This window comes from Geospiza fortis, unplaced genomic scaffold, assembly GCF_000277835.1.
Source record: "Geospiza fortis unplaced genomic scaffold, GeoFor_1.0 scaffold58, whole genome shotgun sequence".
Classification (NCBI taxonomy): Eukaryota; Metazoa; Chordata; class Aves; order Passeriformes; family Thraupidae; genus Geospiza; species Geospiza fortis.
In genome coordinates, this window is record NW_005054359.1 from 3314212 (window position 1) to 3339343 (window position 25132).

General features: G+C 34.1%; 1 protein-coding gene across 1 annotated transcript in view; it reads left to right on the forward strand.

The window, feature by feature from the left end:
* The window catches only part of CDH9 (cadherin 9), a 97657-nt gene that overhangs the window by 11187 nt on the left and 61338 nt on the right, over window positions 1-25132 (forward strand). The window contains exon 2 of the mRNA XM_005423856.3: window positions 18809-19124. Coding sequence (XP_005423913.2) covers window positions 18894-19124 — 231 coding nt within the window. The 5' untranslated portion in view covers window positions 18809-18893. The remainder of the gene's footprint in view (window positions 1-18808; window positions 19125-25132) is intronic.

The window sequence follows — 25132 nt, forward strand, 5'->3', positions numbered from 1 at the left end:
CTAGGAAGACTCCAGAAAAGGAAGGGGATTGGACTAAGCGTGGGATCCCTCCTGGCCTTAGTACATGCATCCATATCACTGGATTTCCATAGCTTGCTGTGCTATTAGAGCAGTCATCAACAAGGAGAGTTACATACTCCTCTATCACATTTATTCCCAACAATAGTGACTACTTGGCAAAAATTGTAACTAATAACTACTAGAAATATTGTTAATATTTCTTCATTCCCCTGACATGGAAAATACTGCCTATTACCTAAATGAAAGTCAATTATTATTTGTATATCAGACATTGAACCCAGCTCTAGTAGAACAACACAGCACTACCTAGATGTCCAGGGATACACTGGTTTAAGTGGTTCTTACCCTGTGAGTCTGCAAACTTCTCAGGAGCCTGTTTCTAAGAGAACTACACAAAAAATATATACAAACAGCTTGAAATTTGTCATACAGAATTGCACTTTCCTGATAGAAAATATTTATAGTATCTGTAATCTAGAACCATATGTGTCTACTGCATTTTCAACAGATTGGAGGTTTATAAAAAAAGATATGTGGCCTAAGTAACCTTTTATTTGTTAGACCATAGACTGCCAGAAAAAAGGAAGAGATTATAAAAGAACAGGGAGTGGAGAATTTTTTATTCATACATTTGTTGTGATTTTGTTATCACTAAGAAATCCGAAGGACAAGACAATAATGAGGAAGGCATAGTTTTAAAAACAAGATGTTTGAACCCTTCTAATTGTAATATGAAGCCTTTAACAAGTTCCAAACCTTGCATGGATATAATCTTGCATTGTTTAAATTTACATTTTGCCTTTAACCCCATCTTTGATAAGAATAACCAAATGATTTTACTTTTGAAGTCCTGTTAATTTACTCGTACAATGGGAGAGTGTAAACAGTCATAGCTTATTGTTCAGAAGAAATATATGCTGGCTTGAACAACACATTTTTTGATTGAGCTCAGACTAAAATACTGAATTTAAATCTTGAAGCAAGAAATACTAGAACATGAAAAAATTATACAAATAATATGAGGACGTCACATCCATTGTCTTTATAACAATATAGTTCTATCTCATGGATCTGAAAGAACATAGCTGTTTTATTAGAGACCAGAGAAATTAGCATTCCAGTGGTGACCCTCAGAAATTGCCAATTACCAGTCAGTAATTACAACAAAGTATTTTAAAGTGACAGCAATCAAGTATAAGCTTCAGGTAAACAACAGAAGTGCACATAGTTCTGAAGGAAAGCTAATCATGTTCTTGCTGAATATTCCCATGGACATCAGTAACATTTAGATCCAATCTTGATAAAGGGAGGAAATATTGTCACAGTCATTAAAAGGCCAAGCAGAGGACTTGAGGGCTGCAAAGGGACAGAAAGGGCAGAATGTACTGCGTGTCTGAGCACCAGCTTATTCAGAACAGCTGAAGTTCCTGACCCCCACCAGGCTCCATGAGCTGGGAAATAAGTGGGAAATGGTCACCATGGTTGCTCAATCATATTAAACTATTAAAATTAAACTATTACAAATTTTCCTATCTGGTCTCTTCCCATCCTTCCCCCTGCATAGGGATTGGTATGTGCACAGAATCTACATTATTTGTATCATGTCTATGTGTATGAAATGTGAGTAGATAGATAACATTAAATGACAAAGCCAATTAGAATATATTATGTGAACAAAACTATTTGGATTTTTTTTAATGTGTTCTCTTCTGCACAGAAGTCATCGATATTCAAGCAAACAAGTGGAAAAATCCACGTTGCTTTCAAGGTAAATGTCAGACAAAACTATTGCAAAATGCCAACAGATAGTGATTTCTGATACAGCAGAGGATAAAGTTAGATGAAAATAGAGATAATATAAAGAGGCTTCTTTCTGCGTAGGCTGGCAGAGAAAGGGAAAGTATATCTTGTTCAACTACCAAAATGAGATTGAAATACACTTTTAATATAACTTTAAATGAGATAAATATAATATAGTGTTTATAAACAAATATAATATATTTAAATTATAAATATATGTAAATATAACATAGTATTTATAAAAGTAGTACATTCTTTTGTTAAAATATAATAATAGATTTTAAAAAATTGCTATACATGAGTACTGCGTAACAAAAACAATAGACAAACACAAATTAGACACAGGGCTAAAAATCTTTAGTTTAAAAATTCACAACCAAATGCATGCATTAGGAATGTGTTGAAGAAGCCATGTTTTTAGAAAGTATTAGAATTTATATATTTTGAAGAAAATTTCATTAAAAGGTAGAGACAGAGGCAAAGTGGAAAAACCATAGAAATGCAACAGAAACCTAACTGCAAGCTATTGGAGATAGCAGAATATTTTTACTGACTTAGACAGCTAAGAAGAAAGTTCTAAAATATCATGCAAACACTAAAAGAGAGAAAAATATGAGCAGTATTATGCACATGTGGGCAGAGCAATTGCAGTGCATATAGGTAAGAGAAAAAAAACCAAAACACCCCTACAAAGATTAATTGGTTATTGAAATAATGTCCTGTGTAAGTGATGAAGGAAAAGATAATGGAAATAAAGAGCACAGTACCATGTTGAACCTTTAAATGCATACCAAAATAGAGATTTACTGAAATAAATATGTTAGAAAAATGCAGAATATATTGGCTTTCAGAAAGAAAACGTAAAATTATAATTTTATACATCATAGAAAAATCCCTAGAAATTGGGAATTCCAATTATGAAGTCACTACCTAAATTCCTATTAAAGCCACTTTTTAGTGTAGGTGTAGATAAAACCTGCATTAGAATCAGAAAATGATTAAGTAATCTTAGTTCACTGCATGACAGAGGAATTTTATCATTAAAACAAGACAATAAATTGAAAGTATGAATGTTATTGACTTGGTTATGGAGTATTTAAGGTAGGTCAGATGATACATAAATGAACTTCATTGAAAACAAAGCAAATATGTACATATTTTCAAATGCTAAGAGGGAAAACAAAAAGTGAAAATATGGCTAGAGTAAGCACTTTTATTTTAATTACATTCCCTATGATCGCATCCAAATAAGGAAAGTTTCACACATAATATAATTTTCTACATATTTTCTTTTATAATTTTAGCGCATTCAAGGTGGTGTTAACAAAAGTGTTTTCTTATGTATTCAAGGCAAAAAGGGAAGGCCCAAGACAAGAAATAAGTTTAACCTCAAGTCTGTAATTTCTTTTATGACTACTTAATGACTTTCTTTATGGTATGAAATTATCTGCTGTGCAAGATTACTCACTATCATTATGACACAAGTGGAAGACAGGTCCAATATGGAAATTAAGATGATGTATTTAATTTTTGTATTAGATATAACTGATTTTATTGTTTCATATGAATTACTAAAACATTTCATGTCATTATGGAAATGACAAAGTCAAAAGTTGTTTACATATTATAACGCAATATAATAAAAGCTCATTAAATATCAATAGTGAAACTGAAAAGTTTGACTTAAATTTTAAAATATACCAACTATAGAATTCTCCTTTCACGGGAAATTTGAAAAAAATACTGGTGATGAGGGTAAATTATGGTGAATTCTTAATTTTGTTAAATTCTTAACAATTAATAACTTGATGAAGATTAATAACTTCTCATTTTTGTAAGTTTTGAGTTCAGACATGTTGCTGGAGCAAATCACCTGTAGGTCAAGTCACAAGCTGTTACGTCAAGGTGCATCATAGGCTGGATTGACTGCTTGTCACAAGAAGATAGGAGATAAGCAAACACTGTCTGATGAATTTCAGAGTGGAGAAGAAACTGCCTAGATGCTTTTTTTCTGCTTTTTTCACCCATTTTAAGGTGGAATGTTTATTCCATTATGCTTTATCCATTTGCTTTTCTCGAGAAAATCTGCAGTCCCACTTGTCTTCTTTGCAGTGAAGTCACTTTCAAAGCTTATCATAACCTCAATAACATAGAAGTTTTCCTAAAACTTATCTATATATTTTATTGCAGTAGAAATTGTTATGTGGCATCAGATACCACTGTGGTAAATACCAATTTGTGTGACTGATGCTTATTCACGACAAATGTTATCTTTATAGTTTCACAGAAAGTAGCAGAGGCTCTTAAAATATGTGGAGAAAGTACTGATATTACAAATATTCCCAGTAAGAAAAATCTTGAAACAAATTAAACAATAGATCCAGTCTAACAGAGACTTTTGTCAAAATTTCTGAGCATATATAGAACTAGCTTAATTCATGGACTTGATATTTTGCAGCTCTGAAAATGTCAGATCCACATTTCCTGAGGTGGGTAACTGGAAAGTGTTTCTAACAGCCAGCCATGCTTCATCTAACAAATAGATGCTATGAATGGAATGTTTAACTTTATACTCTTCTCTGAAGAACACTTATTCTCCTTTCCTGCACCTTTGCTGTTCTCAAGTGTTTGTATCCTCTCTCTTCTCCTTTTTCCTCATCTTCTCGGTGCTTTCCTCATCTGCTTGCTTTCTCTTTCCCTTTCTGGTACTTGCCTTCCTCTTTTCTTATTTACTCAGCATTCATCTCACTAAAGACAAAAAAAACCAACAACCAAATAAAGAAGAAACTAAAGGACATAGTGGTTTAAATTACATAACATATTATTCTATGGAGTTTAATTTAGACATAAGAAAAATACTAGAAGAAATGACATTCCATACAAGGGGTAGCATGTTTTTGCATCTGTGCTTTTATCCACAGAATATGTATTTGGACTCCCATCTCTGGAATTCTAACTTGTCATATCTTTTTCATTCACCAAATAGGTCTGTAAAATCAACATTTACTTCCAGCCAATACATTGCTACAAAATACTGAGATATAGTCACAGACAAACCATAAAGAGAGCTTGCCCTTTGTAAATCAACAGGAAAACCAAAATCATACTTTAGTTCAAAAAATATTAGAAAGAGATAAACAACTATCAATACTCCTGTGATGCTGAGAATACCATAAATCCTTCCTCACAAAGGGTTACAAGGCTGTGTTGGAATCCCAGCGTAGCATATGAAACTCATGGAAAGAATACTGTAAAAAAATTGTGAAAGTACACCACATATCGCTCTGTGCTTTTCCATTCTACTCTTTCAGATACATTCTTGTCCACTGACCTTTCAGATATGAAAGCAATCTAGCCTATGTTTTCCAAAATATGGGCAATGCCTTTATAAGTGCTGTGTTCCTCTAATCAAATGTTTAATAACTTGAAGTCTCATCAGTTATTAAGAGTGATATTTTAAGTCAATCTCACTTTTTACAGAGACACGTAATCAAAGTATGTTTAGAAAACACCCTTGGCACTTTAATTTGATATTTATATATATATTCCATTTCAAAAGATGTGAAATAAGTAAAAAAACACTACACTTTTTTCTCAAAATTGGTAGAAATGCATGTGGGTGAAATCAAGAGCAAGAAAACTTAATTCTAACTCCTTTTTTTTCCACGACAGGATGTTTGCTAAAGCATATTTATCTTTAGTGTAAGCATTTCACTCTGATGCAGTCAGATTATTAGCATGTATTATCTAGTTCTGGGTTACACTTTTTAACAGAAAACAAACAAATAAAAGACACCTCAAAGCAAGCATCATCTTCAAGAAAGAGGAATAATAGGAATTTATGCAGCTTCACTGTCTCAAAAAGTGCAAAGGTATAGTATAATGTTATGGCTCCCTCTTTTGGATAACAGATATCTAGTATGCAATTATAAAAAAACTCATTGTGTCCTTAACATCAAAAAAATCTCCACAGGGCACTATTTTTCTCCAAGATTTTGCTTAGAAATTATTAATGATATCAATAAAAATATGCTTATATAAGTTTCTTGCAAAATGCAAATATATTATAGGTGTCAATTTTATAAAGTAGACATGCATTTCCAAGATAGCTGTGTAGTTAGAATATTTTTGAAATATGTTAAACATTAGTCTATCAAGTACCTATAAAAACTGGAACATGAAACTCTGATGGATTGCTCCTTATTTTAGCAGTGTTGTTAATACAAAATAGAGAAAAATAAAGAGATGATTGATGAAAGCACTTAATAGAACTTACCTTCTGAAAAAGTGACCAGAAAGGAACAAATTTTACTATTATACTATTATTACTTCATTTTTAACAGTGAGTAAAAAGTGAAATGAATGGTCACTTGGGATTCTTTTTTTGGAATTTCCATTTTAAATGCAACCTATTTAAAAATCCACACATTTATATGCATTCATTTTGGGAAATTTTTGAACATACCATTGAAGAAGAAAAAGAAATTTAACATTTTTAGAATTTAAAAACAAATTTGTAAAAGAATATTGTTTTTATTAAGTGTTAAGAGTGAGGAAAGAGTAAAACTGTTGAAATGCATCAGTCAATACAAAATAATGACTCCTGACAAAGGTTAAACTTCTATGGTTTAGGATCTTTTTATAATGTAAGATTAGCAATCATTGTTGGATTTATAGATACTGTTATATTTAATTCTGAATTTGGATTTTGTTTTCCCAAGTATTGGAAGCATACCACCGTTCTTCTACATTAATATCTAGTCATAATTCTGTAACTCCAGGTTTAATTTTCTTCATTATCCCTGCTGCTGTGAGACAACTGGAAATATTTTCTTTTAAAAAAATGCCTTTGCACAATTCAGTAGCACTATTCAATTACTTCAGCATCGTCAGCTAGAAGGCAGGGTTTATTTCACTCAAACACCCTTCCTATGGCTTCCTTATTGCCTTTATTAAAAATATTGATGTTAGGCAGGAACATATAAATGAATGGATTTACAGGTTTTGTTTAGCACTTTCTATTACTAAAATATCCATTCCTTTACATTCATTAAGATGTTAAGCTGTACAATTATAAAATTAGCTGGATTTATATCAACTAACTTAAAATTATTGTCATGATGCTCATTTTGGTTACACCATTGCAATGTGTTTTCTCTTCTCAACACCAGAACTGCAGTAGGACAATTGCATTTGATATGCTGGGTCATTATTATTCATTCTATTTATTAGTAACAGTTGCTATAAAATGTTTATTTTATAATCAACACTGCAGTAATGAGATTTAGATGAAGGTATATCTTTCCTATGAAGAACTGCCTGTGGATAGTGCATATAATGTCAATGTTTCAGAGTTAGGAAAAACAAGGCAATTTAGCAAGCCTTATTGAAAATAGAAATTAGGCCGTTTCACTAAGTGATGCTGCCTACTCCCAGCCATACCACTAAAACAAGACAGCAACACTTGGCTGTAATAAAGATTGCAAAATCCAAAAGATAAAAAAAGGGAAGAAATTCACTTGTACAAGGCATAAGTTTGTTTCATTTGCAATATCTATTCCTATTTAAACCAAGAAGAGATTAAAAGATTAAAGACTAGATCCTGACACATTGCTATGAATAGATTAACTATGCACCTTTTTTTTCCTGCTATATGCTTGAGTTAATTTGTTTTCTATGAAGTCACATATTTATGACTTGTCTTAGCCCAGACAAAGATATGTCTCCTCATATATCCTTTTCCCTTGACTTTTTAGGAATGCAAGAAGGAAACGAGACAATCACCGGCATTTGCGCTTATGCAAAAAAGTTTTAAAGCCAAATGTACTTTGCCATTTCAGGCAAAGCTAGGCCAAAAGTACTAGACCAGAAGCCATAAAGCAAATGCTTTGCTATATCAACTCTTTTAATCATATTTCTACTTTTCTCACTCTGAAACTGGAAACATATACGTGGTTTCATGCTGTTATAATTTTGCTTTTTACTGACTTTTAACCAAAAGGACAAGGATAGGAGGCAATTCTGAAATGCTGTCTGAATAGCCCTCTGTATGTTTTGAATTAATCCAAATAAATCACATGAAAGCCTGAATGTTCTGGAAATTCATGCTGAGATATAGATTATTAAACTTTCAGTTCTGGTTCAGGCATTACTAAGGAAAATACGTCACATGCCATTTTAAAGCTGACTTGTATTTTAAGAGAAATAAGCTAGTTATTTCCTTCTCTGGTAGCTAGAAACAAAGTACAATAGCAAAACAGATTGCAAAATAGTTGGTATAAGCAATAACAACTACATAATCATGAGAGCACAATTAATTGTTAAAGACATATGCAGGTGACATGTTTTTCTACCTTTAGATTCAGTTCCAGGTGGGTCTGAAGTATTTTGAAATTTCCTGCCATGGGAGCAGCAAATAAATATGTTTATAAACATATGAAGACTTCACTAATCATACAAATTTGAGGAGGGCAAATTCAGGAAATACTACAGGAGATCTCAAAACCTCATGGGGAAAAATATAATCAAATTTTCATTACAAAATTGAACATTAAAACTGAATTCTGAGCTACTCATTGTGCTCATTGTTCTTGGTGGCCTTCTCTGCAGGATTTTCAAACACCAGAGGGCCACATCCAAGCTATTACCCTTGGGAGAGAATATAAATATAAACTCTTAGGGAACAAATTGCAGAACAGGCTCCACTAAAAAAGCATATATACCTAATGTCCAGAGCTATGTATCAGTGCGATACGCTTTCTGTCATTTCATCGGAGAATGTATAAACAATTTAACAAACTGATATGATTAAAAGCTTCTTTGAGAAACTCCATGAAACATTTTACCATCAGCACTGTGCTTGTGAATACCCAATGTTCTGTGGTTCATTTGTCACAGTTTTCAGGGAAAAAAGACAAGGAGCATAAATCCTAAAGGAATAAATGCTACATTGAGTTGTTTATTTGTTTATTTATTTATTTGACCAGGGGCTCAGCAGAAGATTTCATTTCAGTACAGTGGGATTTCAAGTTGGCAGCCACTTCACATATACTAGCACGAATCCTAAAAATGTCAGTGTTGAAACTGCTAAAATATTCATTATTTTCTCTAACTTTTCACTTGAATTTCTTTGTTACTTGAGTGTTTCAAGGTACCAAAAGCAATACTAAGTTTTAAAAAACTGTTCCTGCAACGTGTTCCTGGTAGAACTGAAACTACATCTGGGCCCCAAATGAGTGAAACTGTTAACAACACTTATAAAGAACATAATAGTTAGACACATGGGGTACTGGGGAAAAGTCAGTGTAGCTCTTCAATAGCAAAGTCCTGCCTCACAGACCTATTCAAGTTCTCTGAGGCTTCATTAAGCATATGGGTATCTTTGATCTCTTTGATATGATGGAGTTCTGCTTCCAGAATGCTTTTGACAGGGTGACTCATCAGATGATCTTAAGCACCCATGAGGTAGAAGTGAAGGTCCCTGCATATATCAGTAAAGGATTATATAACAATTATTTTAATTAAAGTTATTTTAATTTAATTAATAAATAATAATTTTAAAAAAAGATAATTCATTTAATTGATTAAATGACAGAAACTTGCAGGGAGAAGTAAATAATGAGTTTTGACATTGAAGTATCTGTTTCAGCGTTCCACAGGGACCTGTACTAGAGCCAGTACTGCACATACCCATAAATAAACTGAAAGCAGGTTTGAATATCAAGGTGAAAAACATTGCAAGTGACATTCAGCATGTGCTGGGATTAAATTAATTTTCTTCACAATGGCTAGTATGGAGCTATGATTTGGATTTGTGGTGGAAACAGCATTGGTAATGCAGAAACATTTTCATTATTACTGAGCAGGCCTTACACAGGGCTAAGGCCATTTCTGCTCCTCACAGCACCCCAGCAGTGAGCAGGCTGGAGGTGCACAACAAGCTGGGAGGGGTCACAGCCGGAACAGCTGACCTCAACTGACCCAAGGATTATTCCAGATCATATGGCATCATGCTCAAGATACAAACCTGGGCGGAGAAAAAGAAAAAGAAGGACATTCGGCATAGTTTGTCTTCTCAAGCAACCATTAAATGTGGTGAGATGGAGATGGGTCTCCTGGAAATGACTGACCACCTGCCTGCCCATGGGAAGCAGTGAATAAATTCCTTGTTTTTCTTTTTTCTTGTACGTAGCTTTTGTTCTACCTAGTAAACTGGGTTAATCTCAACCCGTGAGTTTTCTCACTTTTGTACTTCTGGATCTCTCCCCTGTTCTAATTGTGAGTGAGTGGCTGTGTGAGGCTTAGCTTCCACCTGGGGATAAACCACCACAACAGAGCATAATAAAGCCAAGTGGGTGTGCGAAGGAATCTTATGACTGTGGTTATACTAACATACTTCAACTCTGAAACTTTGTAATGTACTTTGTTCATAACTTTTCAATGTAATTATAGACTCTAACATTATTTTATCTCGTACCAACAGTCACTCTCCCAGAAAACTCCCATCATGAAATTTGATAGACATTATGGATGTGGTAGACTTTGCGCTGAGGTAGAGAGAGAAGAAGGAAGCTAAACCATTGATTTGAGCCTTGCTATGTCAACAAAACTCTACCTTACAATGGTCTAATAGCTACAGGAGTTTGACATACCTACATTTGAAGTCTATACAATACAGTGAGTGGACACCCAAATGATACATGATGACACAAATTCTTATGAAACTACTTGAAATCACACACAAGGTAAACCCCAGACTATACATTTAAAATAATTAGATTATACATTTAAAATAATAAATTCTTACTATTGCCATTGGGGAATAACGCCATAATGCGACAGGAAATAATACAGGAAAACTTTAGCCCAGGGTTGTGTGGTCAATAAAAAAGCAAGCTATGCCATATATCATGATGAAATTAAGTAGAGAAGGTGATTAAGCTGCTGTTTATAAATGCATGAAGCAGCAAATTATGATTGCTGATCTCAAGAGATATTAAAAAAAAAACAAAACCAACAACCAGAAGAGATTCAGAGGAAGGCTACAGGTGCAATCGAAAATCTGGCACAGCTTCCATGCAAGAAATTATTAAGCAGGAAGTCCCAGAGCTTTCCATCTTGGAAAAATGACAGCTGAGGGAGAAATTGATTTAAGTCCATACATTCATCAGTAGCAAAAAGAGTGGAGAGGGAATAACTGTTTTCCATGACTTCGAATGACTGTACTCGTTGTCTAATGAAGTTGTCATTTACAATGTTCAAAAACAAACAAAAAAGGTTTGTTCTTTTCACAGGACTGGTAAATATGAGTCTCCTTGAAGAATATTGTTTCTCTGAGACACATATTTGCTTTCAAAGAAAACTTTGAGAAAGTCATGGCAAAGAGAATCTACGGGGGACTACTACCTTATATTTGGAGACTAAGAAAACACAGAAGTAAAACTGTTATATGCTTCTCCACACTTAGGTGTTATCATGAGTGTCTGCTTGTTGAATATATCCTTATTTGCACTGTCAGGTTGCTAAAAAAATAGGCACTACTTGATTACACTTATTTTGAATTTATTCATGTTTCACATTTGTTTTTCATTAAAATTACATCTGAGTGAAAGATGTTTTTGGGTTTTTTTAGGGGAATACTTTTAATCTTTAAGAAGAGATTCAGACCTAGAAATAAGAAAAAGGAAAGTTATCAAAATTTATATTTCTAAAATTTATATTATTATGTATTTTATTCTTGCAAGTGAAAGAATTACCATTTGTAGGTATTTTAAAGTGTTTGTTATGGAAATATAGGATAAACCTCAGCTGCCATCAAACTCCTTTCAGACTACCTGAGATAAATTAATAGCAAAAAATTATGTTAAGGTTATGCATTATTTCTGTGTATGAATTCCTATGCTTGCAAGAGTCCTGCTGAGCTCTGAGAATAAGACTTTAGATTTTGTCATCCCAATGGAGACAGCAGAAGGACATAAAGGAGGCTGATCTCTAATAAATGACAGCATTCAGCAGCTGCTCAATTCCCTGAGGAAGGAAGCAGCAACAATGGGCTACAATTACATTCTGAATTTTCTAACCACCTTTAATTGGTCAGCAACTCAGTTTTTGCCATCCAGAGAAGTGAATGCATAATCCCTTGCAGGCAGCAATTAAGTCCTTCTCTATAGGAACAAGATTTCTTATGACTCAGATGTACATGAACAAACAAAAAAAAAGAATGTCAGAGATTGAAGTTTTTAAAAAGACCTTGAGATACTAGCTTGAAGATATCTTTATTCTGAGAAATTCTGGCTTGTATAAACCTCTTGTGCCATTATACAAGCTGTAGACTCAGGAAATTTAGCAGGCTCTCATTGTGGTACATGCCATGCTCAGGAGATATGTAGAGATAGGAGGCACCAGATGTGGAATCTCAGTACGCTTTGTTAGGAGCTTGATGTGTGACCAGAGCAGACTGATACATAATGAAGCAGCAAGAAAAGGAAATTTAGAGAAAGTGTGTAGTCCCAGTTATCAGGAGAACTGGTAAATCCTGTCATTAACAGTGCTGCCATAGATGAATCTCATCTGTTTCATGCAGAGAGAATAATGAGAATCAATATTACTGGAAAATAGAGGTCTATACCTCCAGATATGGTTTGGGTTTGTATCTGGCAGATAGAAAGCTATGCTGCTTATGAAAAAGAAAAAAAAAAAGCAAGAAAACAAGAAAACCCCAAATCCTGAAAATCCCAACCCTCAAAAACACAGCAAAAATAAATATCTTAATTTAGACACCTGCAGGGTATCGATGTCAAAGTACAGATGACCAGGTTATGAGCGACAAAATGTGAAACAATCTTAAAGGGGAGGAAAAGAGAAAAAAAATTGCTTTGATGATAGCACTTACTTTTCCTCTTGTTTCTAAAGGCTGTTCTTTAAAGCCATGAATGTGATGAATGTGTTGCATTTGTAAATAAGGTGTGGCATAAAAACTTATAATGCAGCTTCATTATATGATAAGAGTGAAATGTGTTCCCTGTGGAGAAAAATCAATACTAAAGATCAAAAGAATATCTTCAAAAGTCCTTGCTTTAAGGGTTTACAAGTGCTATATTTCCTTGTTCCCCTCACGTTGATGAAAAGGAGATCCTGTAAAAATGTTCATTATTGGAGAAAAAAATCTTGGTTTTTTCCAATGAGAAAATGCACATTTCACATGCATAATCCAGTGGCCTGCCTGGAAGCAGATATTTTAACAGTCTCTTTTAGCTTCATTTAATACTATTGCTAAGAATTGAGAGGCCCTTTTACGTAATGGGCTGGGAATACTGCAGGCTTTGTTCTCAGCTGAGGGAAGGATGGTTGGGCAACAAACTGTCTAGAAAAAGTTTCATCTGCTACTCAGAAGATACTTGTTCCAGAGAAGGGCAGATGGTATTTGCATTGCCCAGGGAGAGTTGCTTTAAACCACAGCTTTGCCTCTGCACAATTCTGCCAGTGGGGTTTGTCCAAATATGAATCAACACATTCTCTTGCCAGATCCACCCACCCAGGGGATTTGAGTTGCTCACTGTGAGTGCTATTGAGAGAGTGACTCAGGCCATGATGAGGTGAATTTGACCTGTATCTCTAATATGGATACCCAAGAGTCTGGAAAAACTCTAAAATAAATGCTAACTCTCTCTTGTCACAGCAAGAGAAATGTTTTTTCCTAATGCACCTACAAACCATAGATTTGTTTGCCTGAAGACATTAACTCAACAGACATTCCAATACAAATTGCTGTTAGTTCAAATTCCCTATTATTTTTATTAGTATGACTCATGTAGCTAAGGGAACCTGCACTGGTGTCCCAGAAATAAAGAATTGCCTTCAGCTGTTTCCTGGCAAAATTTTCAAATCAGCTTCACCGTATCCAGTGGTGAACAGATAAGCAACTTAATAGGTAAAAAACAGTTCTGAAAGTCTATTCTGGAAGGTTTGCAGTGGGAGATGGTGAGTGGGAAAATGTTTCTTTAGCGTGGCCCATGCTTCTTGCCTGAAAAGGATATGAGTACTTATACTCAAAGATGGGTGTTCATCACTTAAAAACCTGTCCCTTAAGCTTTGGGGATCCCTCCAACCCTGCTTCAGCTCTCCTAGAAATAATTTCTTGGTTACCTCAAGTTTAGTCCATTTGCACATTGGTTGTTTACTTTTAATCTTTTCATCCTTAGCCCAAACCTCATCTTTATCCATGAATAGAAAGAGGGAAGAAAAAAAGCTTTTGGGCAGAAGAATGCTAAAACATAATGCTTTTTTTAGAAAATCATACATCCAGAGACTATATTCATGTCTGCACTATGACTGCATTCAGAGAATTTGAGTGCTGCAGCCAGAGGGAAGCATGTGTATGCATCCTGGGATATCTGTAACTGGTTGGGGAAGTGATAAAAGTGAACCTACAATGGCACAGATCCAGTCTCTTCCTAAATCTTGGTATTGTCGGTGCCAGTGTGCTGTTTATAGCACAGCCTGTTGTTGCTGCAGCTTCACCATTCTTAGTGCTCGGTCTACGTAGATTAAAGTTGCATTCAGATATGTTGTTTTCCAAAAAAAGGCTGACAAAGCCAATGAGACTGCTTCCATGCATGCAGCTACACAAGATTTATATTTCCTATATCCCGTTAAAATACATACTTAGTTTTACAGATTGTTTGGATCATCCTGAACATTAATTACATCTTTCTTATTTAGAGATAGGAGTGCAAAATGAAGCACTGCTGCTGCAGTTAACTCAGCTATTTTTAGCTATTTTAGCACCAGATCTTTTTCTTTGAGAACACAAATTTTGCTTCACTGTTAACAAATGAAACAGACTAATGTGGGGTACATTATCAAGTTGCTGAATGTTAGCTTTTCTTCGTGTCACGCTTAAGAGTGACTGTGCTGCACTAATTAAAAACATTACCATGGCAATTGCTATAGAAACATTTAAATTGGCATCATCAGTAACAAATCCGTGCTATTGATCCAAGCAAGGCTTATTTCACACTACACCTGAAGAATCTAAATAGAATATTTTGCATTCAAAAGGACTTCAAGAGATAAATTTTTTCCAGTTGTTACTGTGCTCAGGAGAATAATGTTTTTCATACCGAGATTATTCATTTACCTGGAGCTGTTGTGGGATTCTGATACCAAAGCCCTTACTGCAAGGAGAGACTGCAATAGTTCCCTGCTACCACCACATATCCCTCAAACCATACAAATGAAAAAATACTTATTACCTCCAAATACTTATTACCTCCACTCAGATCCACTGTTTTGCAAAATGAGAAAGAAAAGCAGGTTCCCAAAAATATTTGGCATTAACATGTTTAAAACATTAATGCCCCATCTCAAGAGAAGTTTCTAAGATAACTAGAAAGAAAACCATTTTCTGTTGTTTGACAGAAACAAGTAGTTAACATTTTACTGATTAAATGGTGGGAGCAGAAATAAAGTGAGAAGAGATTGCATGTAGAATATTGAACGGCTGCTTGGAAAAAAATTAATTATTCTTTGGTCCTCTTAGAGGAAAAATCAAATTAGATGTTTATCAATGTTCAGTAGACACATTGACCCAGAATAATAAGTGTTTCTTTATACCTAAAATCTCCAGTTATCTCAAAAATCAAAAGCAGGAAAACATGGGCTGTGGCTTAATTTTTTGTTTTTGTTCTTGCTTCATTCTTCTTGACATTAAGGATGCTACCTTTTGACTATGCAGTAAAGTGCTACTAATTATCAAGGAAATCAGTAGAGGGCAGCGCTACACAGAAAACTGCATGTTTAAAGCAATCTCAGTTTAACTTCTGCCCTGGCTGGGACAAAATATGGGAAACTAGATTCCTTTGAGAAAAAGACCTCTGTGAAAAATTGGCGTTAGCAAAGAAATAATTTTTTCTAGCAGGGCCAGAACATCTGTGCATGGTGCACGGAGTTCCTCTGAATTGGAAAAGTTGGTCTTACTTTTCCAGACCATATCAGAATCCTTTGTTTCAGCATTAAACTCCACCTTCTGAGTCTACAGAGCACAACTCTTGACTTGCTTGAACAGCTGACCATGAGACAAGGTACATAAGCCAATGACAACCTTGAAGTATTTCTCTGAGTACAAAGAAAAGAGTAGCATAAACCTCTCCTGCATTTAAATGAATAGGGCAAATAGTGTTTGGACAGAAAGGAAGGAGAGAAATTTCAGGAAATTAAAAATGTGCAATTTTGAAATAATAAAATTAAGCACTTGAAATTTTATTTACATTTAAATTATCACCAGACTGAACATACAATCATACATCTATAGAAGGCCAAATGAAAACATATTGATGTCACCCACCCTTCTCTGTTACAAAAAAAGGGAAAATCAAAGTAGACTAAATCATCTGAGTGTTAGGTTTGTCTAGGTTTTGAATTTAGGACATTTTGAAGCAAAAATTTTAACTCTTTGGCATTTTTTAATAACTTTTTTTTCACAGCAGTCTTTCAAGACTTAGAGATTTTAGAAGAATACTTTTAGTAATTTTAATAGTTTTATAGACTCAACTATGTATTGAAATTTCACCAAATATGCACATTATTTTTAGGACTTTTTGCTTGGTTTATGGCTGGTTATGTCTTACTGCAGAAAAGACAGTAGGGTCCAACCAATTAGAGAAATAAATCAGTCATGACCTTAAATATATAAAACCATAATCTTTAGCAGAATAGTTACATTACAACAGATAGTTCATATCAAGGCAACAGTAATCAAATCCAAAATTTGATTAATGTGAACTTTTGAATATAATCATTCAGAATGTACAGAAGAGGATTCTTCAGCTACAGTCCAAATGCAAGAGCAAATGAAAGAGCACTATTTGAGGACACATCAAGCAAGAATATCTCCAGAAGAGATAAGAGACTCAGGAAGAGTCACTGGACAAAGTTGATTGTCTGATTTCTGAATACAGTATTTCCAAAGGTTCCTGTTGCTGCCTACTTTCATTCTGCAGTACCGTAAGCAGGATCTAATTTACAAAGCATGAAGAGGCCCTTCGATCTGCCTCAGATGATGCAGTAGAAAGGATTTGAAGTACATACAATGATGTCTTATGCTCTACAATAATAAATAGATTTATTCAGTGATAAAACTTACTTCAATCTAGTATTATACAAGGAATTCAACTCATCAAACTTAAACATGGATGGAAGATTGCCTGACTTCAGGGTTTTTTTTTCTTTTGATCTGTATCCAGTAAATTTCAATCACAAGACAGGATCATCATGTACTAAACATGTTCCTCAGTTAATGTCAAAATTTACTGGTATTAAATTAACCACAGAAGAGTTGCACTTTGCCCCTCTGCCTGCAGCAGTAACATACTGAGCATTACAAGGGAGAAAACCAGAATTCAAATAAAACACATTCATGAATGTATGCTAAGATCTATGTACCTTCATGATTTTATGCAAATTAATTTACTTAGTGCTTTGATTCTTCAATTAAAATAAAAAGAAAAAGAAAACAACTTTTCTTGCATGATATACATGATATTCTGCATAAATATGACACCTATTAAGTAGCTTTCTTTTTATTTTCTAACATGATCTTAGAAAGTGATAAATATTCCAAGCCTTCACTTCTTGCTCAGCTAAAACTCTTTTTGAAGTTACTAAAATGCTTATACTTTGATCCTCCTTCAGAATTGCTGGTTAAGACACTGAGTCCATGCACAATATCATCATTTTAAGACAATTTCACACAAGGGCACAATTCCAGTAATTTAATCATTAAGGCCTTTAGAGTACAATTCAATAAATGTTTTCCATTAAATAGTCTCTGTTCTCAACTGACTAATAATTTTCACAAAGAGCATTTTATTTCCAAAATGAACTTTTGTACAGAAAAGGATACCTTCCCATCTTCTATAAAAATCCCAAACAAATAAACAACAGAGTGAAAATAATCGTTGGTAATGTTGGGTTGCAGAAGAAAGGGGGATAGTTTAGTATGCTTTTTTTAAAATTTCAAAATATCTGAGTGTTGTGGCTTCACACTGCTATCACTGTTAATGGACCAGGACCCTCAAAGAAAATGTACTTTTGCTTTTGAATTGTTTTTCTATGATTTCTGTAATATACAATGACAGCTCAGCTAAAGATATCCTAAAGCAAAACTGGAATTAATGTGAAAAAGTTTATGGAAAACACTGGGACATCAGGCACTTCAGTTGCACTGCCAGATAAACAGTATGAGATTGATTTTGTTTGAATAAATATTGCTTACAAGCTTCACAAAAAATATCAGAATAATTTTCAGAAAAATACTAATTACAGTAAGGTTCTATATAATGAAAATTCCCATTCATTCAGATCTATTAAGGGAAAAATGAAATACATTCCAAATGGAGAATTCTTTTCCAAATACAGAGCTATCTTAACCCCAGCGGGATTCCTATGAACCCACAGTTTTCTAACAAGTACTTTTTGTTCTTGTTTAAAGAATCTGGTGGGGGGCATCAACAATACTTAACAAATTTCATTTTATGACTTCCTTTCTGCAGAAATAGAAGATCCTCTGGACAATTGGGGGCTAGCAAAGGGGAAGAATGGGATGTATTAATCACAAATTAACAGAGAATTTAGATTTGCAGACAGTTCTGACAGATACTAAGAGAAGATAGCATCAGGCTGAGCTGGAAGAGATTAGGTTGGAAGATTTCTTATTTGGGCTCTTGTGTCAGGATGCTGCTGGTAGCTAAAGCTTTCAGAGAAAGTATTTTACTGAGCTTGTGTTTTAAATTAATGTCTATGTACTGTGTGAGTGAACTAGTATGAGATGAAAAAAGACATTAAAGAACTTGACTTAAAACTCTTAGAGTAATTTTCATGGTTATTTGTCATTCCCATGGGTTATTGTTGGGATCACTAGACTGTGTTCCTGTTTCCTTAGGGAAAAGAGTTATTGCAACTTACACAAACACTTTTCTCTGTCCCCTAGGTTTTTCTTACAAAAGGAATATAACATTTGAAAAATTTGTTCTGGTGAATTATTAGAGGAGTGGAGGCTAACAGCATCTCTGGAAATGATGAGGACTCGCTCCTTTCTGACAGTTTTGCTTTGGAGCTCTGTGTTTTATGTGGTTCATATGACGCCATCCCAAAAAAGGACTAACAAGCGCTCACACAGTGAAAGGATAACAGGATTGTCAGAGAATGATGGAAAAACACTGCACCGCACCAAGCGTGGTTGGATGTGGAATCAATTTTTCTTGCTGGAGGAATACACGGGTCCAGATACTCAATACGTGGGCAAGGTAAGCCTTGTGTTTTAAGGGTTCTTTAAAGGTGTTGCATCTAACACCCTTGGTACTTTCACTCCTTCTCCACAGCTGTTTTGCTTTTTTTGTACAGCAGTGGTCCCAATTTCTCGTTATGTCAAAGCACACCACAGATCACCTGAGGTTCCATGATTGTTCAAAGGTGTGAGAGAAACAAAGAAGTTCAGTGAAAAAAGAAAGGAAACTGTTCAGACTAAAATGTTCCAATTTCTAATTACATATGCCCATGCAAGTTTTATCACTTTCTCAGCTGTTAAGCATAAATATTAGATAAGAGAATATAAAAGTTATGATTTCATTCATCTACCTTGTGGCTTTTTACCAGAGTGCTGGGCTGTATACTTTCTCAAGTGAAATATACAATTCTGTTAACAATAAAATTACTGTCTCTCCATGATTCCAAGTAGGGGTGAAATGTTTGAAGGGAAAAAATCTGGGGTTTGTGATTTCTGAAATAAACTGAAAATTTTATTAATTACATTCTTTGAGATCTATGTCAGACGTCATCAACAATGGCATCTCTGAGTTCCTGTTGTCTCCAGTCCTGACTTTTCTGATAACATGACATTCAAAAATTTCTAGATATTTAGCCCTCTGGTGTCTCACCATCCACAGATCTGACTTATGGTCTAGTATAACCAAGTCATCTTTATCAAGATCTAGAATATTAGAGATCTAGAATACACTCAGAATGACTTACAATTAAGGAAATGTTTATCTTAATAGCTTAAATTAATAAATGTCCAATTCTATTTCTGTCATTCATCCACAATGTTGTCACTAACTCTTATTATCAGGTAATTCTTATTTTCAGGTGCCTAGCTACTAAACTGATTTGGACATTTGTAGATAAAAACTCCAAAATATTTTTGAACATTAGCTAATATCTCTGGTTGTGGGAGACATGACCATCTGGAAAACATGAAAATCATCTCCCTATATTAAGAAACAAATGTCAAAGAAGTCATCCCTTGTAACTAAAAACTTGATTCTTACCTTGTTCATGCCAACACCTGTACAATTCTGTTTTCCATTAAATAAATTCTAACGTGAAGTAGCAGAAATGAGACGAAGGCAAATAGTCCAATTACTAGATCTGTTTATCAGCATGTAAAACAGGAAGTTTTGTTGTAGGCAAAATGGTCTCCAATAAAGGATGAATTAATTGCATAGAGATACTTCTAAAAACAACAGTGTGTTTACAAGTATAATTTATTATTGAGTAGACTTGTGAAGAAAACTTACAAAAAGGTGCACAATAATTCAAACTCCATATCTTTAAAACTACCTAGACTGACAGAAATAGACTGATTTTTTTTAGTAGAAGTCTATCATAGAGGAGAAGTGAATGTCAAACATTAGAGCTGCTTCCAATTTCAGTCCCCTGAATATAGATGAATGACTTCAAACTACTTTAACATTCAAATAAATTAAGCTTACATCAAGACCATCACCACCATCTTTGTTTCACAAAATGAATGCTTACATGTTATATTGCAACAGATGCAAACTTACCAGAGTAAGGTAAGATTGCATCTTACTTGTTCTAAACTAATAAAAAATTATTGGACCTTATTACCACAGATTTAAGTCCAGGAAGAAAAATCAGAAGGCTGTAGAGCAGATGGATCTGAGATGTTTCACTTCTTTTAACTCAAATTACATGTTGATATTTTTTACACTTCACAACAAAATACTACAGAAAGACCCTTGAGAGAGGTCAGCGTCATTGATTCTCCAAACAGGTGAAAATTACCCCAAATATTATCCTGTATTCCAAAGAGGAATTGCATTGAACTGATGAACTCCATGTGTTTTCATTGATTTTTGTAAGTTTATACCATGATGAAATGATTCCAGCTCTGTCCTCAGTGGTATAAAAGCACAGTAAATCCATTTTGAGTTAGTTCAAATTATTGTGGGTATATGTGACGTACAGCACCAAAAGGGAGCTGCTACAACAAGAAGGTTTTTTTTAAAAAGAAATACAAAGCACCCCAACAACTTCATTGGACAACATTATTCTGAGAAAGGCTTAAATCTCAGGTTTAGTATTCTCCTCTTCAAAGTGATGGTAATTAGCAAACTAGTGTGTGTGAAGTAAGAGCACTTTTATTCCAACCCATGGGGACTAGTTCATAGCAAGCACTCTTATCTATCCCCTCTTTAATATGCATATGCACAGGCAGATGGGTTTCTGGGGTAGAATAACAAATCTAGTACTAAAATTTAAATAAACTGAATTAAGAAACTTTATCATAAAATAAACTTCTAGAGGATCATAGCCATAATATTAAAAAATTAGTAATTTTTATAGTTGGATTGCTTGCAGCCACCCTTCAGGGATGGGGGATATATGCAGAGCAAATGCCTTGTAAATGTGATGGGAGTCAAGGTAAATCCAGACAACTTACAGTATGTCCACCTCACATCCTTCTTTCCTTCTGCAAACTCAGAGGATTCATGACTCAAACACAGGTGAATGCATAAAATAGGTTGTTTCTAAAATGCATGGGAAGATAAACGTTTTTCTAGAGAGTTTACAAATGAAATATTTAGTCAGACATATGTAAGGTAAGCAGTACCAGAGTCCTGTTAAAAAAAATTAGACAAGGACAAAAAATAAATTCTAAAATAAAAAATGGCTATGTTCTTTCCAAATGCCTGCTGCCTAGTGAGATGTATATCTCCATCAGATTATTAATGGGAGGAATTTTCAGAGGATGTAGTGAGAGAAACTGTAAAACCTGATTCTGCCTACTGAGAACTCACAGAAAAAGTGGATTACAATATAGCAGTAATAGTTAAATTTATGAAATTAATTTCTTTTTAAAGGAAGAAAAACAACCTGAAAGGTTTGTTTTGTTATAAAAAAAGGTGTTGAGAAAATAAACATCTGACTGTATGTCATATCCAGGAATCTCCTTTTCTTTTGCAAGGGAGGGCCATAGATCCAGCCTCTTAGCTGCTACTAACTTGAAGCCCCTTGCAGAGCCTGAGAAATGAAAGTTAAAACATTGGCCTTCTATGAGAAAAGTTTATCAAATCTACTCACTCCCTAACAAACTATCCTAAGAGATGATTATCTTAAAAAATGGACAAGCAGTTCAGGAAGTATTAAAATGCTGATGAGGAGAAAACTTGCACAGAAGTCTCTAACCAAATATCCCTCAAGGAAAAATTTGTTTTCTTTTCCAAAGATAATATTGATTTTATGTGTCTCCATTTCTAAATGACATAACTAATACCCACTGAATGGACACCACTTGTGCAAAATGCCAAATACCTTTAACTCCACTCCTTATGAAATATCCCTAGACAAGAATAAATAGACCTGATAAAAATCATGAGCCATTTTGGAAAATATGGTTTTATGTTTTGCAATAGTATATTGAAATGATTTCAAGAGATGAGATTTTCCCTCCTTTAAGTCCCCAATCACTTTTTTTACATGGAAGCTCTCCTCTCCCTGTATCAAACAGGCACCTTGCTAATAAAAGGCTGCTAATTTGATGGACAGATAATGGGTGAAGTATCATGCAATATATGTCAGAAGCAATCATAAACATTACAACCCAACACCTGCCATATCACAGAATTTTAAAAAGAAGAAGCAAACAAGAAGAAAAACATTTTTTTTCACACCACCTGCAGCTTTTCTTTCTCATAATAAAGGAGGAAATACAAAACAAAAAAAATAAATATCACTGCTCAAAATTAGCTGCTCATGAATAATCTCTTGTTTAACAGCTTCCATAAAGACAAATTAGCTAGGTTCTGCATGTCATAAACAGCATTTAAATTGGATGAAAACTGAAGAAATATCTCTCTTCTATCACCAGTTAACCAAGTAATTTGTTTCATAACATTTCTTTGTGGGTCTTAGCAAGGTGTAAAAAGTGAAAAGAAAAATAGTAAAAGGGTAGTTTTCTGGTGGGGTGTTTTTTTGGGTTTTTGTTTTTTTTGAGGGGGGAGGTGTTTAATTTGGTTGTGTTTTTGGAAGGGCAGGGTACAACACATATTTAAATGCAGCCATTTCTTTCTTGTAATCTACATTTATAAATATTCAGACATCTGCAAGTCAGGTTGTATGCTATGGCAGTCTTTCTTAAAAGAGAGGCAAAACCAAAAGAACTCAATTAAACTTCATAAATAATTATCAACTGAATAACTATTTAACTTAAAAACACTAAAAGAGGTATCACTGAATTGCCAACCTCACGAGACTTAGTTATTTTTTAAAAAATTCACTCAAATGCCACTTTGTACTGAACAGTTTTGAGGTTTTTTCCTTATTATTTAATGGAATTGGATAGTATTTTCTTGCAAATATAGACTGTAAATATATTAATGGCTGAAAATATTATTTCATATTACTTTGCTCTCTGCCTTTGGTACACCTACCAGTCCAGAGTAAGCTCGCTCTTAATATGAAAAGCAGGAGAGAAGTTGGAAACCTGAGAGCAGTAAAGCACTTACTTCATTAGGCTATCCTCATTCATTCATGTTGCTGAGGCCTTGGCCATACTCAACCTCTGCTCTGAGCAGCTGGGAGGAAGAAGCTTATGGCCCACAGAGGCGACCCAAAAAAGCTGGCTCTTGGCAGCACTGCAGTGCCCAAACCAGCCATAACCTTAGCTGCTCCATCCTGAAGCATAATGTTGTCTTCCACAGTAGTTTTTACCAATTGCCTAATACTATTTTCTTTGTGTACTGAATCTTTATCTTTATCTTGCATTTGTAGTGAGAGAGAGGACTTTTTTGCTTGTCACCTAAATCAATTTATTCATTTTTTCCATAAGGATTTCTTTATAGCATTTGCTACTTTCCCTCTACAGAGGCAGTTTAAGAGTGACCTATAAAGATGAGAGAATATAAAGATGCACAATCCTTTCAGTGTTTCAGGTGTGCTCTCTACTTTGTTATAGCTACAGTCCATTTGTCCCCCCTGTAGAACTATTGCAATCAAGACATCAATAAATGCAGCTAGAAACAGAATGGTTTTTGATATCTTTTAACTTAGCACTATGGTAAATTAAAAAAAAAAAAAAAAAAAAAACCCCCAAAAAAAACAAAAAAAAAAAAAAAAAAAAAAAACCCACCAAAAAAAAAACCAAACAAACCCACAGAATCATAAAAAAATCATATGCTTCTACCATGTAAAGATATAATTCAACTGGAGGAAGATTTCATCATATTCTTAATATATTCCATCTAGTATGCACTGTATCCCAAAGCCACCTTATAAATCACAACTTTTGAAGAAGGTATAATAAAATATTTTCATTAGAATCTTTGTTCCTAAAGTAAAACCAATATTTTAAGATTGAAAAAAAAATATGAAAAATCAGTAGGGTCTCCTCTTGTCTTTCCTTTCTCAGACCTCAAGTATTTCCGTGTATTTGAGTAAACACAAGGAAATAATGATGTATCAAAATAGAAAAGTGAAAAAAAATAAAGACAGTAAATACCAAAGAAATAAGAAAAACAGTCTAACCAATATTTAAAAAATACAAAAGATAAAACTTCTTTGCTTTGGAAATTAATGCATTATTTCCACTCACATTGCATTCTTCTGTTAGCACATTTTTCAATAAATATTTGATCTAGTTTCAAGTAGCCATATCCTAGGCAGATGAACCACCAAAATGAAGATAAAATTGAAACAGACAAACAGAAGGGGAAAAAAAATTTAAAAGTGCCACAAGATGTCCCTGTTTTAGACACATTCATAAATTAATTGCGAACACCAATATGGAGCCATAGTTTTACTTGTTTAATTTTTTTTTTTTTCTGGAGGCTTTCAACATAAACCTTATTGAAAAATTGCCGGAAGTAAAATTTATTTTTGTCAAAAAACAATAAAAAATAAAGTCTTCAATAAATTTTGCTATTTTAAAAAGAAGGCTGGAGGGCCAAGGAAGAAAGTGATGAAAAACAAATGTTACATCTTCCAAACACAATGGAAATCTGCTTTTCTAGAA